The sequence below is a fragment of the Cavia porcellus genome, unplaced genomic scaffold, assembly GCF_034190915.1.
Source record: "Cavia porcellus strain 051 isolate PalLab524CR breed Dunkin Hartley unplaced genomic scaffold, mCavPor4.1 scaffold_2, whole genome shotgun sequence".
Classification (NCBI taxonomy): domain Eukaryota; kingdom Metazoa; phylum Chordata; class Mammalia; order Rodentia; family Caviidae; genus Cavia; species Cavia porcellus.
In genome coordinates this window covers 69,472,045-69,490,190 of record NW_026947485.1, presented here as the reverse complement: position 1 = coordinate 69,490,190, position 18,146 = coordinate 69,472,045, and the positions used below count along the sequence as shown (strand labels likewise).

Genomic DNA, 18,146 nt, shown 5'->3' with positions numbered 1-18,146 from the left:
AGCCTAAATGTCCATCAACCTATGAATGGATAAAGAGTGGTTCTTCTGTACAATGGAGCACTACCCAGCCATAAATGTCCCAGAATAATCTCAAGACATTTCTAGGTAGATGGATACACCTTGGAAACATACTCTTAAGTAAAATAAATCAGGCATGTGTGTAAATACCACATAGTTTCTCTGGCATAAGAAACCAAAAGTGTGAAGGACCACCAAAATATATAATAGATATTATGAAATAGGAATAAAATGTTCAAATGGGAAGGGAAGCTAGGGAGAAGGGAGGGGGAAAGAAGGGAAAAGAAAAATGAGGGGAAGGGGCTAAAGAGAGGGGAGGTGAATGGGGGAAAGATAGATCATGTACAGGCCTAAATTCCCTATGGTGAATGTGATCATTATGTACACCTAAGATTTACCAATAAATTTAATTTTTAAAATGCAGAAGAAATGGACAGATTCCTAGATACATAAAACTACCAGAACTAACCAAAAAAGTATTTTCCTAAAAAAAAAAAAAAAATGAAACCTCTGAATAATCCATTATCAGGCAATGAGATTGAATAAATAACTTTAAAAATTACCAAGTAAGTAAAGTGTAGGTCCTATGGATTCACTCCTGAATTGTACAACTTTAGGGAGGATCTAACACCAATACTCATCAATCTTTTTAATGAAGTCAAAAGCGAAGGAGTAATCCCTAAGTCATTCTTGGAAGTTAGCATTACCGATTCCAAAACTAGAAAAGAACCCAACCACAAAACTGAACTACAGGTCAATCTCTTTAATGAACACTGATGCAAAATTCTCAACAGGATACTGTCAAACAGGATGCAATAAATCACCAAAAGGATCTTATTATTATCATCATGATGTAGGAATCCCCCCAGGGATCCAGGTATGGTTTCATATACGCTAATCGGTCAATGTAACACACCACATTAAAAGCAAAAAATCAAAATCATCTCAACTGATGCATAAAAAGCCCTTGACAAAGTCCAAAATGGATCTGTGATTTAAAAAATAATAATTTTAAAAACCTAAAGAAGCTGGATGTGGTAGTGCACACCTATAATCCCAGTACTCAGGAGGTTGACTGCATTTCTTTTCAGCTTAAACAAGGAGAAAGAGAAAACTGTATCTTAGTCATTACAGCACATTGTAAAAGTACACTATAATATAACCAAATCTTTTACATTATTTTTAAAGGTTGTAAGTCCCATTTTCTACATTGTCAATTACCTTTCCAAAACCCAATACTGACTTATAGCTCAGTGGAAACTCCTTCCTTGATTTCCTATGGCCTTGCTCCTCCTTTGACATACAAGATCTCTGACCGCATTTCCAATCTAATCTCACACCATTCACATGTATGTACACATTTTGCTCAAGTCATGGAGAAAAATTCTACTGCTTTTTGTATCCTACCTTCTACCAAGTTTAACTGGATTGCCCTGTGTTGTAGTCAGGGGTTGTACACAGAGAACAATTCACATCAGGACATGGAGTTTATAATATTTTTATAACCGGCAGTCAACACAGGAGAATGCAGGAAATCTATCTACAACACCAATGACATAGATTATTTAGTCAAGAGCCTAAACCCCACGGCAATGTCCCACATGAGTCCAGATAAAAACCCAGAGCTCAGAACAACGCCTCCACGAGTCCAACTAAAAGTCTAGAGCCCACAGGAAGGACTCACGCCAGTCTCTTTCACGGATTCGTGCCGGGAAGACCCAAGAGTCAGCAGTGGAAGCCAGAAAGTCTATGCCAGCAGGATGAAGGAGCTGTGCTAGTGGGATGAGGGTTCTACACTGGAGCTGAGAAGTCACACTCACAACAAAGAGCAGGGCTGTCCTGAAAGGCACCACAGCTGTCCTTAGCCACACGGAGGCCCCAAGCTCCTCCGACGACAAGCACAGTCGGGTACGTGCCAGGAAGCAGCATGACGAGTTCATCCTGGAGACCAGGCAGCACATGTCTTCCCCTCCGGAGCCAGGAAGCAATGCTCGATGTGAAGACCAAAGCTTCTCCAGGAGAACCAACAGCTCAGACAGCAACTCGCAGGAGAACCCACAATGTCTCCACGCCTCAATCCCTCCCAACACCTCTCTTCTTCTCCACCTGTTTATCCTGGCAACCCTCCTCAGGTGGAGAATCTTCTCTCAATGCACGCTGATGTAATCCAGCTGGCGTTAAGTTGACCACCAGTTTTCAAACCATAACACCCTGTAAGTCCTAACCTTAAACATCTTGACAATCTCTGCTTCCAAGATAAATGAAGAGCTCCTCAAAGTTCCCATAATTCTCTTTGCATACTTCTATAAATCACAATTATGAAATCTCCTGTGCCCAGTGGTAAGACTCAAAATATCTTCTTCAGTATGCTGGATTCTGCCTGCCACATAGAAGAGCTCAAAAATTGTTGTTAGATTAAAAAATAAGAACAACGTTTTATTTTAAATGTTAATGTTGGAAAACAGTTTAAAAGTAACACACTAAATTTACCCATACTCCTAACATTTGTATGCAGATAAAAGAAAATGGAATTTAAAGGACTGATGCAGTTAAGTATTTTCCTAAAAAAATATTAAAGTTCACACCAACTTTTTAAGTTATATGTATTAAAGCTTCATTCAATATCTGAATGTTCAAGACACTTAAAATTTTTACATTTAAGTAATTGATAAAAATTTAACTTCAATGTTATAGAATTGTCTTCTTTAGAAATACCAGATTTTTTATCTTATTTTTAAGTTTCCTTTCTTATTAATGTTTGTGATACACAATTCCACCCATCTTGGGGAACTGAGTCACACAGATGCATCTACATCATTTCCATTTCCCCTTCGCCCCCCTGCCTTCCCCAGGCCTCGCCCACTTCCATACTCCACTCCGGTTCCTATCTTCTATCTCAAACACTGTTTAGACTATGATTTACAAATACTGGAATTCTCACTTACATGTGATTAAAAAGACTGGGAAGCTGTATGGCTTAAAAGCACTGATGTGACGTGAAGCAGAGGATAGCATTACTACCAATAATATTTCCATTATTGACATTTTGTCCCAGAACTTTGGGACAAAATTGAAAAATTAGCATTAATTATCTTAGCTATTTCGAAGACTAAGTTTATCCAGGTAGTCTTTCGACAACAGAATACAATAACTACTAAGGCCAAAGGCTGAAATAATTTCTAGCAAACTTTTGTTGTTAATATATTTTTAAGTATTAATGTTTCTTTATCACTTTTATACACAGTTAAGTCCGTGAGTTCTGTTCCAAGAGAATGTTCCTAGGATTCCTTCAAAATCTTACAAAGTGAGTATATACAGCATACCTGCGAAAGTTCATAATTCAAATGTTCGTAGGTCAGGGACTTACAGTACAGAAAACTTCAACTGAGTTTCCCATTTGTTCAGATACACTGTTTGCAATATGTGATAGCAAAACTGCTAGGGAATTAGATTTCACTTATTTATAATTAAGAATTTTCTTCAAGTGTAACACCAGGATTGGGGAAATAGAAAGTTTTTGACAATCCAGTGACATTTAGTTAAAATGTGTGACTCTGAGAGCATAGTATCTTCTTTTTCATAAGTTGTAGAAAAGCATAGCAAACCAAAAGTAAATTTATATAATGTAATGTAATGTCACACAGCAGTACTAAAAATAAACTTCCAAATTATATAAAATACAGCATTATAATTTTATCAAAAACTAATTACAAACACAGTGGTAATTTTAAGCATAAAATAGTTTAATAAAAAATATAAGAAAATCATGAATATTTAAATTGATATGGGTATATATACAGTAAATTTAAGGTAAATCAACAGGGTAAAATAAACATAAAAGGTTGCATTCAAATTCTATATAGTTTATTTCTCATGAAACATACAAATACATTTCTACTACAATATAAAAATGCATTAATTCCCCTACCAACACTAGAGAAGATCTGTCACCAAAATACATCACTATATTTTAGTGGGGGGAAATCTTCACATTTTCATACAATATAAACTGAATGCAGAAACATTCTTTTCCATGTAAGACAGATCCTACAAAAATCAAGTAAAAACATTAATAAAAGAAAACTACATCTCATCCTGTTTTGGGGAGGGAAGGGATAAATTCCAGGGCTTGTTCATGCTAAGCAAACACTCTACAACTGACCTTTACCCCCAAGGCATTCAGATCCTTTTTAAAATCTCATTCCTACAAACTGTGTTAAGCTAATCTCTTCTTGTTTTTCTTTTTTGCACTAGGAATCAAACTCATGACCTCACACTTAGCCAGGCAGAGACTGCTGCTGAGCTATATCCCCAGTCCTAACCTAAATTCTTTAATCATGTATAACGTCTGGAAGAAAACAGTTTCTTGTTTAGTCTTGTGGCCTGTCATATTAACGTGAGAGAGATATTGTAAATCAAGACACTCTGAAAATATTTTAATTTCCTTTTTTTTTTTTTTTTTTTTTTTTAGATTTTGGGATATTTATGTATATATAGTGAAACCTTAGGGAAGGAATGCGAGTCAAAATACAAAGTTCACTGAAGTTTCACAAACCTCTTATACACATGGCCTGAAAGGAATTTGATGCATTTATTCAATGTGTCTGCATTTTGACTGCAAATCTTATTTTGTGAGGTCAGGTGTAGAACTTTCCACTTGTGGTATTAAAAAGCTTCAGGTTTTAGAGCATTTCAGATTTTAGATTTTCAAATTAGAGCAGCTCAACCTGTAATGACTGCCATATTGTCAAAAGAAAATCAATAGAAACGATCTGGAGAACCTCCTGCATCCTAAGCTGGCTATAGTCCAGAGGCTGCTCCTGTGCCAAAGAATTTATCTTTTATCTTATAATTGCAATGTGGTTTCTACGGCAGATCCATGTCTAAGTGAACATTCACTACATCAGTAAAACCTCTCTAATACTTTTAATCAGAGATATTGTAGTCCACATGAATCCTTGAAATAGTAATGCAGAAAGAAAAATAAGTGCATATGAATTAAAGAAATTATGAGGTGATATTCAACAAATATGACAAATGCTATTAAATGCTACCCTTTATCACCTCCTTTCCTGAAGTATCTATTTACGTGATCTGAATGTGCACAAATCTTGACCATTTTTCTTCTAGACTATCAGGGACTTGGCCTACATCCCCAGTCTCCCAAACAAGTTATGGAGAAGGCTTAAATAAATGAGACAGGTGGTATGATTTTAGGGCTCCAGAAGGATCAGACCCTCTGTAGAGTCTGAGACTCTGGGGGCTGAGACAAAGAATATCTCAGGGTGGCTCATACTGATTTAGTTTTCAGACAAGGAAGGGGTTAGAGTAGAAAACCCAGGAAACTGAATAGACCTTGGGAGTGGTTCAAGGACTTTTCCAAGTAACAGATTATGTTTAACTTAGGAGAACTATCTCATGTTAATTTAGGAGAAGAATTTAGGAGAAGATCTCAATGTTGCATTTCAATACAGGAGTAAAATGCTTGCAGCTACAGTGTTTATTTAGTTAAGTGTGGTTGGAGCCAGGTAGGTGTCTTCAGCTGTGGCCTTATCTTGCCCTTTGAGGCTGTATCTCTTTGTTTTCGGGTCAGCCATGCCTGGCCATGCCATAACCCTGTACATGTGTTCAACTTCCAGTTTCAACAGCTCCCATGCTAGACTTTATCAAGTACAATTCGAAAGATTCTTTCTTATCAGACAGACTTAAGTTACACTGAAATCAAACTCACAGTGCTTTTGATGTGAAGTAGTATTTCTTTAGCTGATAAGAAAATAAAATGTTGTGTTTCTGGAATATTTTTTTTAAGTCTCCGAAAATAAGAAAATTTTTATTTTAAAACTAAGATTATGACTTTGAGGTAGAATAGAAATTGCTGTTCATTTAAATTACAGGAAATGAAATAAAATCATTTTAAGAGAATAAGCGTTAAAAAGATCTAGCCTACAAGACTCCATCTTATTTGGCTCTGATTCTTTCAGGCTGAAACTGGATTACTGCAGCTGCTCCCTCTGATCATTCTGCCTCTGGAAAAAAGCCTTCCCAAATTCATATGTACTGATCATGATGGCACAAGCAGGTGCAATTTTGACTAAGCGAGGAATCAGACCTAAAAATAAAATGGGAGAAAAGAACAAATTTCACATTTTTTAAAAATGTAACTTATTTGGTGCCATTCTTATAATGAACTGAACAAACAGATAGATAAAATTCTGTACCTCAAATGAATAGCAAAGAAGAAGTCAAAGTACTTACTCCCAATTTCTCTTGAGTTCCAGGTGATATAGAAATTTTATTTTACCAAGAATAAACCTATTGTTATTTAGTATTTCTTTTGATTTCTTTTTTGTTTTTTGAGACAGGTTCTCACCATGTAAGTCAAGCAGGCTTTACACACATGGCAATCCTCCTGCCTCAGCCTCCAATGGCTGAGATTATGGGCATGCACCACCATACCTGACTAGTATTTCTTTCTATAGAGTGATGATAGTTAGTTATAGCAAAGATCTTTAGCTATTTACTTATAGCAAAGATAGTTACTTTAACAAAGATATTTTACTTATAGCAAAGATATTTAAAATGTTACCTGTAACTTTCTCCTACAAGTTAATTTACAATGTGATAGATTTAAAACTAATCATTCTATTCAATAATTAAGAAAGCAGATAGTTTACCTGTAAATAATCCAGAAAATCCATTTTTAGCAACAATGTTCTTCATTATAACCCAGGTTGACATATGCAAAGGCCCAGAAACTAAAAACAGAAAAAAGCTATTAAAAAATCACAATTTAATAATTACTAACACAGGAATACATATATAATGGCATTCACTGATTTGGGACTATATGATTTCATTAAAAACAGATCTGCTTACTTAAAGAGATATATCAATCTTATTTTTAATAGACACATTTTAAAAACAGATTTCAAGTAAAAGTTGTACGCAACTGGATGGTTTCAAGGGCACAGTACACAGAAAGCTTTTTTGGAATTCAGGTTTGCATCATAAAACACGCTGGTATTATTTTTTATACCTTTTGTTATGTATTAAAAATCTTTCACATGATTTCTTAAAACAATTATAAAAATTTTTATAAGGTATCTAAATGCCAAAGTGTTAGATAATGATTTTTATTTTGATTTTATATTGCCTACAGTTTAAAAAAACCCTTGTAGTCCTAAAAAAGGTTCTGAAGAATTAAGTAATTCTTTGTAGTAGTGTTCTGTTTTATTACAAGTAAATTAGAACAATAATGTCTCCTTCAGAGGGAAGATTTTAGATAACAGATCTTAATGTCTCAGTTATCAGCAACCACTCAACTACTAGGGGTGGGTAGGGGGAACATTTTTAAACTTAGCCAAAGTAGAAGTCACCAAGTTCAAACACAACGTTGATGAATAACTGTACACAAAGTTTACTTACCTTCATTTTACACATTGATTGTAAGCAGCTAATGCAGCCTACAGAGCACTCACTACATGCCGTAAGTTGAAAAGAACAAGTCTAAGAAGTAGGTATACCATCATGTAAACAGTACAATTTCTGATAGGCTAGTAAGTTCAAAGTCTTGGTTTGAGATCAGCTAGATGGTAAGCAAACAATCTTACCCTCTGAAACTTTTGAGAACTGCTTTACAAAGTGCTACAATATTTATTTACATCAATGGCTATCCTTATTTTTATCAGTGACTAAGCCTGATAGAATATAGGAAAGACTACCAGAAATTACGCTCCAAAATGGCCTTTTTAGGTCAAACTAACAGATTAAACGATTGAACAGATTTAAAAAATCCACTCAACAATATCATAAACTACACCAAAAACTATATCCTTACTATATTAAATAGGATGAAATAAATTCAGATGAGAAGGAAAAGTAAAACTTTTTTAGAGGATTGTTGTACTAGGCGTTGAACCTAGAACTGCTCTACCACCAAACTACATCCTCAGCCCAGTTTTTAATTTTTAATTTGAGAGAGGGTTTTTTTAAGTTGCCCAGGATGGCCTTGAACTTGGAATCTTCATGTTTCAGCCTCCTTTGGTACACAGATTATAAGCATATGACACCATGTATGGCAAACAAAATAATTCTGAACTGTCAAAGAAGGACAGATGGGCTTCGGCAGTCAGAATATTCATACCTAAAGCAGGGAAAAAGCCTGATACAACAAAACTTTGATTACCTCCCAAGTTTTCAACAGTACCTAATATTATAAGAAACTTAAGTTCTTGGTAGGTCAAACACGAGGTAGTCACCAGTGTCAATCAGACTCATCTGTAGAGCCTATAGTCAAATGTTTCTTTTATTATAATACTAATTCTATATTTTATGCAAAATATTACTTTCCATAGTGTGATGGTTTATTTGCATTACAATAGGCTATCATAAGGTTTACATAACACAATGTTGAATGGATAATTTCCCATATGTTTACTATACTTTCTAAAGAGAATAAATGACAGAAGAGAACTTGTAGAAGCAATTAAGAGTGACGCTTTTGTTCTAAGAGAAATTATAGGCTATACAGAAATAAAAAAGAGATGATACAATAGGGAAAACACATACTAAAAAGAAACAAAGCTAAAACCAACCAAACAAAATAAATATTTACACACATTCACGCACAAAAAGAGAAGAAAAGATTGCCAGTCATTTCCTATCCTTTACACTAACTTATCTACATTTACTTACTGGTTTATTATTTAAAAGAAAAATAGTTCTAGAAAAATAACAACACATTTGAAGGAGACTGAAGACACAGTATATATCACCAAACAACTTAGCTTTCACATGACAAAGACACATTCTTTATAAAAGGTAAGAGACTTTAACTCATGGCAGTCAAGAAATAGACTAAATTTTCTTAAATTGGGATTATAGTATTTTTTCTGAGTATTCCACTTTAACAGTATATATTTGCTTATTAAAGAAAAATAAGGTATAATGAAAACAATCTTATTTTCCTTATTTTTAGATATATCTAAGAATATCTAGAAAGAAAAACAAAATGGCATCTTAAAAAGGTCTAAACTTACTTTTATGACTTTCGTATGTCCAAAGTTGTGTCTGCTTTTGTGTTTTTACCACATCAAATGGCAAAGTTACAACAGCTGCAAACTATCAGAAAGTAAAATTAATTTAAATCTACCTTTTAATTTTTCCCCAAATAGTCTTAACTCCCCTATTAGCATATTATTTAACAAGGATAACAAAAATCACAGCTAAACTGAAGTTTAAAACAAAACCAAATGAAAGTTTTTATTAAAATAGTCCTTAAAAACTCAGAGGTATATAGTCACGAAAACCTTCTCTTATCTTTCGGAGACCACACAGCTACTATTAGCAGGGCCAAAATTCCACTCAGTCCTCTGACTGAAAGACCAATGTTCTGGTTTCCAGTGTTACTGGATGTTCCATTACTCCTTTATTTCATACACATGAATGTATGCCACATATTTTTTAAATTTTTTTTTAATTTTTATCGGTACTGGGGATCGAACTCATGACTGCCTGCTTGCAAGGCAGGTGCTTATGCCGCTGAGCTAAATCCCCAGCCCCTATGCCACATATTTTAACTCAGAAATTCTCCAATATCTAGGTAGCATCTAAAAATCTCCAGTGGCTTTAATTAAATTAGATTTGAAATATTAAATTTCAGTAAATGAAGAAAATGAACTTGATTCATATACCTCTTCTTAATGAAAATTAATGTATCAACTATAGTTATACTGGTTCAAAAGTCACATTTAAAGAAAACTTTTGTCAAAGTTATTCAATTTAATAATTATTTCTTTAATGCCTTACGTAAGGGAGTTTGTTTTTATGGTACTCAGAACTGAACCCAGGAACTTCACACTGAGCTGCCATCCCAGCCCTACTTAAATTTTAAAAAAATAACAATAATAAAGTCTTTGAGGCAAAGTCTCACTAAATTATCCAGACTGTGCTTGAACTTTCAATTCTGTTGCCTTTATCTCTCAGAATGCTGGGGTTACAAGTATGTGCCACCATGTCCAGAATTTCTTTGTTTCTAACAAGAAATAATTAAATTATTTTGGGGATTTAGCTCAGTGGCATAAGTGTCTGCCTTGCGAGCGCATGGTCATGAGTTTGATCCCCAGTACCGGAAAAAAAAAAAAAAAAAAAAAAAAGAGAGAGAGAGAGAGAGAGAGAAAGAAATAATTGAATTATTTTAAGAATGATCTCACAACTAGGTGTGGTGGTGCACATCTGTAATCCTAGCAGTCAGGAGGCTAAGGCAAGAGGATCACTGCAAGTCTGAGGCTAGTCTAGGCTACAAACTGAGCTCAAGGCTAGCCTGAACCACACAGTGAGATCCTATCTCAATAAACAAAGAAGAATGTTCTCACAATATCTGACACCAACAGCCATTTAAAATCTGGTATCTGCTTTTTGTTTCTCAATTCACATTTGAGCCAACATGATTATAAAATGCCCCCTTAAAATCACTTGTATTTTAGGTCAGGGAGGGGGATTTAGCTCAGTGGCTCAAGCGCTTGTCTGGTAAGGGCAAGGTCATGAGTTTGATCCCTGGAACCAAATAAAATAAAATATTTTAGGCCAGAGATATAGCTCAGTGGCACAGCGCCTCCCTAGCAAGCGTGAGATTGTGAGCTTGATTTCTGGTATCAAAAAAAAATCAATTATGTTTTACTTTTACTTCAATAATCAAGTGACTGCAATTTTGAAGACAGTTTCAAAGCTTACAGGTGAGATAAAATCAGTTTATCCTCCACAAGCTACTGAGTAGTGGCAACATGTTACATATACCTTTTGGACAGTTTTTAAATGATATCTTTTATGCTGCTGTTTTTTAAAAGAAAGCCAAGACCCTACCATAAGCATACGTTTTTTCCATTGCAGTGACAAATCTTTACTTCATAACTATCAAAAGCCAGCATTATTTCTTAACTCATTAAAAAAACACGTTTTCATGTTAAGCAGAAATGGTAAAATAGAGAACCTGCCTTATTTTACTGTAAAGCTAGTATGACATCTTTTTTTCTTTTCCTTTTTTTTTTTTTTTTTTTGGCAAGGTCTTCCTACGTAGTTCATACTGGCTTTGAACTCACTATGTAGCCTAAGCTGCCTGTGAACTCACGGAGACCCTTCTGCCTCAGCCTTCCAAATGCTAGGATTATAGGTGTATACCACCATGTCCAGCTGGCATGACATTTTAAAATCATTACTCAACAATACTAATTTCTTTAATGATTCAATAGGCTTATAATCCATAAGGTTTAATTTAAAAATCTTAGACCTGACAGCATTCACATCTCAGTTCTGAAATGAACGGCAGTGACTTCCATAGCTTAGGTTTTACAATATATTATTCCAATAGTTTTTTGTAGATCTTTATCACCTCACACCTATATTTCTATGGTTCCAAAATATCAGTATCACATTGTACCTTCTCACTAGCTATTCTTGCAAGTATATGTGTATAAGAAAACTCTACGGCCAAAGACACAGTAATATGAATCTGCTTAGAAAAACTCTATGGTGCATCACTTTCCCTTACACGGGCAGACTGAAAAGGTAAGCTTTCTACTACTCAGAAAGGGTCATTTGTGATTCTTCCCTTCTACATGCAATTTTTCTTACAATTATCTTAAGAAGTGAAATGTTTCCAGTTAACAGCAATTAATAGAGAATGGAATTGCTTTATTTAATTCAATGATACACATGGAATAATACTCCATGAACTATTACCTAATCACATCTACTGGCATTTATTGAACTAATGTATTACAAAAGCTCTATAAATAATAAAATACTTTCATGTGTAAAATGATTCTAACTATAGTGATTTAACAAACCAAGTTTCTTAGAAAAATATAATATGTAAAATACATAAAGACAATGTAAAAACATCAACACAAAGTACATTTTAAACTATTTTAATGGCAATAATTTATCTCCTTTGAAAGCATTACTGCTCAAAAAAAGTATTATAGCTCAAAAAGTACTCTCTGAATATATGTGAAATGCAATATAATATTTGCTTGTTGTTATGCAACAGTTACCATTTTCCTAGAATAGTAACAACAAAAGAATAAACTTACAGAACCAGACAATGCCCCTGAAGTAAAGTTGATCATAAAAGATGGTTCATATATACCAGATTTCTCACAGAACCACTTCTTTAAAATTTCATAGTTATACCAGTATATTGCTATAAAAACAGAGAATGAAATAAGCAAGCACATATCACAAAATAAAATGTGGCATTTAAAGAAAAGATAAACATAAACCAAAGGAAAAGAGAAATTCTAACCTTGACATATGTTGCTTTCTGCTTAGGCTAGCAGTCTTATAAACACAAATGTGCATCGCTACAATACAACTATGATTCCAAAACCTGACAGGGACATGTAAGAGAAAGAAAAAGTAAAGGCCTGTCTATAGATGAATATAGAGAAGTCTTTAAAAAAAATCAACAAACTGAAGCAAAAAGTGAAGATAGTTAATATAATAAAATGTAATGCACCACATTAACAAAACCAAGAATAACCTAATGATAAAAAGAAAGTGTCTGATAAAGTTCAATACTTTTACTTCAGGCAAAGAAATTTCTTGAAAATCTAGAGATAAAAAGGAAACTGCTTATTTTGATAAAGCATATGCATCAGAACCCTTAGCAAGAATAATTACTAACGTTGAAATGGCAGAACCACTCCTTTTACAGGGTGGAGAATGATGGGATGCTCACTGTTACTCCTATCATTCAAAACAATACCAGGCAGGAAGAAAGAAAAGCTTTGATGATTAAAAATTTCTAAAAAGGCATCACTTACCATCGCCTATTATTTACACAGAAACTCCAAGATAAAATCAGTTGCCACCACATCTACAGTAAAGACTTATAAAACAGAAAATCAGGGCATGGAGCTCAGGGTATAAGCATGCTCAAGGGTCTGCTTTCAACTGCCAGCCCCACAAAAATGAATGAATCTGCCAAAGTTGGAGGATGGGGAGCACCTTTAATAAATCTCAAAGGAAATGAATTTAATCTTTTTGAAGAAAAATTGAATCTCTATAAGAACACTTCAAATATGATTTATTAACATAAACAGACATGTCATTCCTAGAGAAGAAGAAAAAGAAAAAAAGATAATGTCAAGATTTTTAATAAAACACTAGGAATTTAGGCAGTGGTATTGGCATAGATTTAGGCAAATTAACCAATGAAACAAATCCGTGTATACATGAAAATCTGATACAACAGTGATGATAAGCAGATCCTTGCAGCAACTATGGGTATTCAATAGATGGCACTGAGACAAGGCCCAGTGTATCCCGGTGGAGGTGGGAAACGACCTGATACTTTAGTCCATATCCTCAAAGCAACTAGAAATAACTCATTAGCTAATGAGACTGCATGCAACTTCATAATCATTAAATAAATGTAAATTAAAGTGAGATATTATTTTAAATTACCAGAAGAAATCTAACAATAAAACACCTGGTAAAGGTATAAAGTGGCAGAACATTTCACACAGTGTTGCCAGAGTCATACAATCACCTTATAAAAGACTGCACTACCTAGTGAAATTAGAAATGTATACAGTATATGTTTAGATGATTCAACAAGTAAAATACTGGAAAACTGTTGCACAGGTTAACAAAGACACTGTTTAAAAAATGTTTATAGGAGCATAATTACTCATACATAAACAAGATTAAAAATGAATCAAACACAGAATGAATTCCAGGAAAAATTGTGAGTGAAAAAAAAATTTTAAAGCTCAAAAACAGGTAAAACTAAATAATACATGGAGTAACAATATTTTAAAAATCAGACACAGGACCAAAAATCTCAGTACGTTGGATACTATTGGGAATGTAAACATAAAAGAGCATTTACGTGGCTTCCTGATATAAAAAGCTGTTACATTCAAGCTTATAGACTGAAGAGGTGAGTTGAAAGGTGTTCATTTTATTATACTTCATCATTTAAATTCTATGCCACTGTTTACATATTAAATATATATTTGGAATCTATGATTAATTACACACTTATGTTTTTTAACAACATAACTGAACACAAACACTTACTTGATTTACAATAGTCTCACAGGATACTCACTCAATGAGGAAATGTTTATTTTTAAAAACTGAAAAAGTAACAGTCCAATCAAAGGTGGTCTTAATTGGATTTTATATATTCTGAGTTACAGGAGTTTATTTACCTTACTATGCATTTAAAATATGCATGCCCATCAAATTAAATTTCAGGGGCTGGGGATTTAGCTCAGCGGCGTAAGCTCCTGCCTTGCAAGCAGGCAGTTGTGAGTTCGATCCCTGGTACCAATAAAAAGGAAAAGGACAAAAAAAAAAAAAAAAATTTTAAAAGGCAGTTAAATGTAAGGAAAAAGAAAATCAGGCCTGAATTAGAAAACTATTCATTCAATAAAGGCTATAAAGATCAGAATGCCCAAATGATGAACTAAGAATTCATGATTGCTACAGAAGATAAATTACCTTTAACTATAAAAGGTTTAAAACCTAACAAATGTAGTGTAAGAAGACAAAGCTACATAGAATTTAGAAGATAATGACAAAACCTACCTGAGAAAGGTACGTCTCTAAGAATAGTAGGAGCCCAGCCCTTCCAAAGGGAAATCCAGCCATCTTCTGATACTTTCTTGCTGACAAACTGATGTAATTCCTTGTAAGAAAACTTCTTAGACTGCATCTTGGTTCTAATCAATTCTAATGGACTTATCACAGTTACTGCACCAACTAATACAAACAATCAGATGAAAGAAAATTTTAAAAAGCCATATACTATTCAAACACACATGTAGATTCTATATTTTATATTTTACTTTTTATTCTGAAATATCTGCAAACTTTAAAATCAAGTATCTGATATATAAACATATTGGTACAAATTTTTTCTCTTGAAAAATATATTTGTTAAGTCTGTTTTTATATACCTTTTTTTGATTTCAAGTCTTTCAAAAGGTGCCCCAGAAATGTTATAGCCAACTAGAACCATTACAAAAACTCAAATCTAGTTAGTACTCCCAAAATATGCAGGAGTCCTGTTTAATAGACAAATATGCTCTTGTGAGTAGAGGCAAATTTTCTTCTAAGCACTTAATCCCAAAATTTACACTGAAAGTGATTCAACATTTTGGCCTGAATCATGTATGGGCCTAGATGACAGCTTGGAAGTTTAAGTAAATAAGAATCAATTCTGATGTTACTCTGAACACCAGGCATGGTAGCACATTCCTGTAATCCCACCACTCTGGAAGGCTAAGGCAGGAAGATCATAAGCTTAAGATCAACCTGTGTAAAATAGCTACTAAGCAAGACTTTGTCTTAAAAGTAAGAAGAAAAAAGTTGGGGTTGTAGCTCAGTGTAAAGGTCCTGGATCCAATCCCCCTGTGCTGCAAAAGAAATAAAATAAAAACTGTCCACAGTAGACATGGTGAACATCCCTATAACCCAACACTGAGCAGTGTGAGGTACAGGGACCTCAAGTCTGAAGCTGGCCTGTCAACACAGTGAAGTTAAGGCCATTCTAGACTATATATGATGATCTTGTTTTAAAAAATAAAAACTATCCAAGATTCAACCAAAATAGGTCAATGTCCTCTTACGCTAATGGCAATCAACATGCCAAGTCACTTTCAGAGTAAAGTTGTTAACAAATTAATACAAATTACAATGCAAAATATGCCTCAACTGATATTATATACATTACACAAATTGTTTGAATGTCAAAATTTAAACAGATGTCCTAAGTAGAAATCAAAATGAATTTATTACTTACACCTGGCCATAATTCCAGCAATAATTGGTATTCTAGTTTCATTTTCTCCTAATTTGGATCTCAGAACAGCACTTAATTGATCATAGCAGGTAAAATAAATAACAGTGGCAGGAACTGCCATCACTCTGTAGAGACATACAGAAAGATTGCTCAGAATTATCCAAAGGTGTCAAACATACTAGTAAATTAAATTCAACATCATGATATATGCTAAAAAATCTTTAATTTTGTATTAAAGACTAAAAACCACAACAAATCAGCTCATGAGATAAATTATTCTTTTATTTAAATGAAAGTATTAGTGCTTAAGACAGTAATAAAAGATACAAAAAAGCATCTGCCCTCAAAAAGTTTACAAATTCTAGTTATGAAGATAAATTACAATACAAAGCATCAAATAAATGTGATGTTAGTTATAATATATCATATTAAGTGCCATATAGCCAAACTCATGAATTGTACAATCTTGGGTATCTCTCTCTCTCTCTCTCTCTCTCACACACACACACACACACACACACACACACACACACACACACACGGACATTTCTCCATCTCCTTCCCTTTTCAATCTGTTTTTAGTCTTCCACATCTGCTCTCCCAGTTAATATTTTCTATGACATGAGAACTATTGCAATAAGTTAATAAGCAACTAACTGTCAGATATTTTTGAACTACATATCATATCACACTTGTTTATCACTGGAAATAAAGTACAATTAACATTGGCAGACTTGTACACACTAGCTTTGAGGGGATTCTAATAGCATATTCTCTTAGATGAAAATACCAAAAAGAGGTTAAGTAATTCATATATAAAGCTGCAGACACTGTCAGGTCAGCAATATCAATGTGACAAGAAGCCAATTTTTGTTTCTGGTCTAACTACATTGTATTCGCAGACCACAGTTTGGAATGCTTAATATCCTATAGTGAAGGCCAATGCAGAGTATTCAAGAGTAGAAGTGAATGTAGTGAAAGATAAATTATAGTCTTGGATATCCACTAACTTAAAAATCTTAGGCATTGAAGTATATGCCTCAAAACTGATAAATTGTCTCCATACACAAGATAAAACAAGTGCTTAGAAATAAAAAAGGCAGCAGAGTCAAGGTATTATTTGGAATTTTGACACTCTAATCATATTAATTCACATAATTGTTAGTTAATAAAATTATCTGGAGAAGTAAATGTATATACATTACAATATACTTAGTGTTTTAGTAAAATAAAAGTCAAATGAACACCAAGTTCTTTATTTCTTAACATGAAAAACTATTTTGGTTTTTTTTTGTTTGTTTGTTTTATCTTTTTGAGACAAGAGTCTTGCTACACAATTCAGGCAGGTCTTAAGCTCACTTTGTAGCCCAGATTGGTCTCAAACTTGCAACAGTCCTCCTGCCTCAGCCTTCTGAGTGCTGGGATTACAGGTGTGCACCACCATGTCCAGCAAAAATATTACTTTTATTATGTAACAAAGACTTACTACAGTAGTCCTGTTACTTAAATCTTCCGTGATATCTTCAGAAGGGCCTGTCTGGATGCTGAGCGTTGGCCTGGAATTTAGCCTATGGAATTTCCCCCATGATAATGCTTTCGGCAGGTCTGAAGCACTAACCCAAGTGTCTAGGTTGCTTTGTGCATGCATGATGATTTATGAGAAGCATCTACTTTCCTTTCTGGGGTCTGAAGTTTTGCTAATTACTGCTGGTTACGTTAAGTTGGGAATGAGTTTCCCATGGCAGAAAACACTTTGCTCCTTCAGTTAGTTGCAGAAAAAATAAGCACATCCCTTTGTGATGCCCCCAAAGGACTTTAGAAGACTTAGTAACTCCTGAAGTGTGTTTTTCCCTTACCAATTCTGCTTTGTATCATTTAGTTGTAGTAAACCATACTCATGACTATAACCCTCCTTAGGTCTGAGAGTCCTCATATAACATCAAATATGTGGGTAGCTGTGAGACACACAAAGCAATGCTTCAGAACATCAAAGAGTTCTAACATTTAAAATGCATGACTTTCTCTAATTGTGCTCACTGCAATACCAAACAACCATCATTTAGCAGAAAAAAAAAATTTAAATTTTAACTTACAGAGTAGGAGGAAGGCCACTCCACAGGGACTTAATGCCCTCATTTCGAATGATTTTTAAAAAGGCATCCTAAAATTATTATAGAAAAAAGTAGTCAAAATACAGCCCTAAACCTGATATATATAAAAATTTAGAGTGATAAATGATAATTTGACTCTTTCAATCATTTATTTCTAAAATGAGTTTCTTGGATTTATGTATGTCTGTTCTTTCAAAAACATGAGA

The 18,146-nt window shown here is 34.0% G+C and overlaps 1 protein-coding gene across 4 annotated transcripts in view; it reads right to left on the bottom strand.

The window, feature by feature from the left end:
* Positions 1-1,486: 1,486 nt before the first annotated feature.
* Slc25a40 (solute carrier family 25 member 40) overlaps positions 1,487-18,146 on the bottom strand; it is a 109,249-nt gene continuing 92,589 nt past the window's right edge. For 3 of the 4 annotated variants that reach the window (XM_063243346.1, XM_013158411.2, XM_063243340.1), the window contains 7 exons: positions 17,923-17,990; positions 15,830-15,954; positions 14,614-14,787; positions 12,108-12,217; positions 9,057-9,138; positions 6,693-6,773; positions 1,487-6,127 (listed from right to left, as the gene is read on the bottom strand). In XM_063243346.1, the coding sequence (XP_063099416.1) occupies positions 6,012-6,127; positions 6,693-6,773; positions 9,057-9,138; positions 12,108-12,217; positions 14,614-14,787; positions 15,830-15,954; positions 17,923-17,990 (756 nt within the window). In that variant the 3' untranslated portion in view covers positions 1,487-6,011. The remainder of the gene's footprint in view (positions 6,128-6,692; positions 6,774-9,056; positions 9,139-12,107; positions 12,218-14,613; positions 14,788-15,829; positions 15,955-17,922; positions 17,991-18,146) is intronic. The other variant, XM_063243351.1, reaches the window with a different exon arrangement.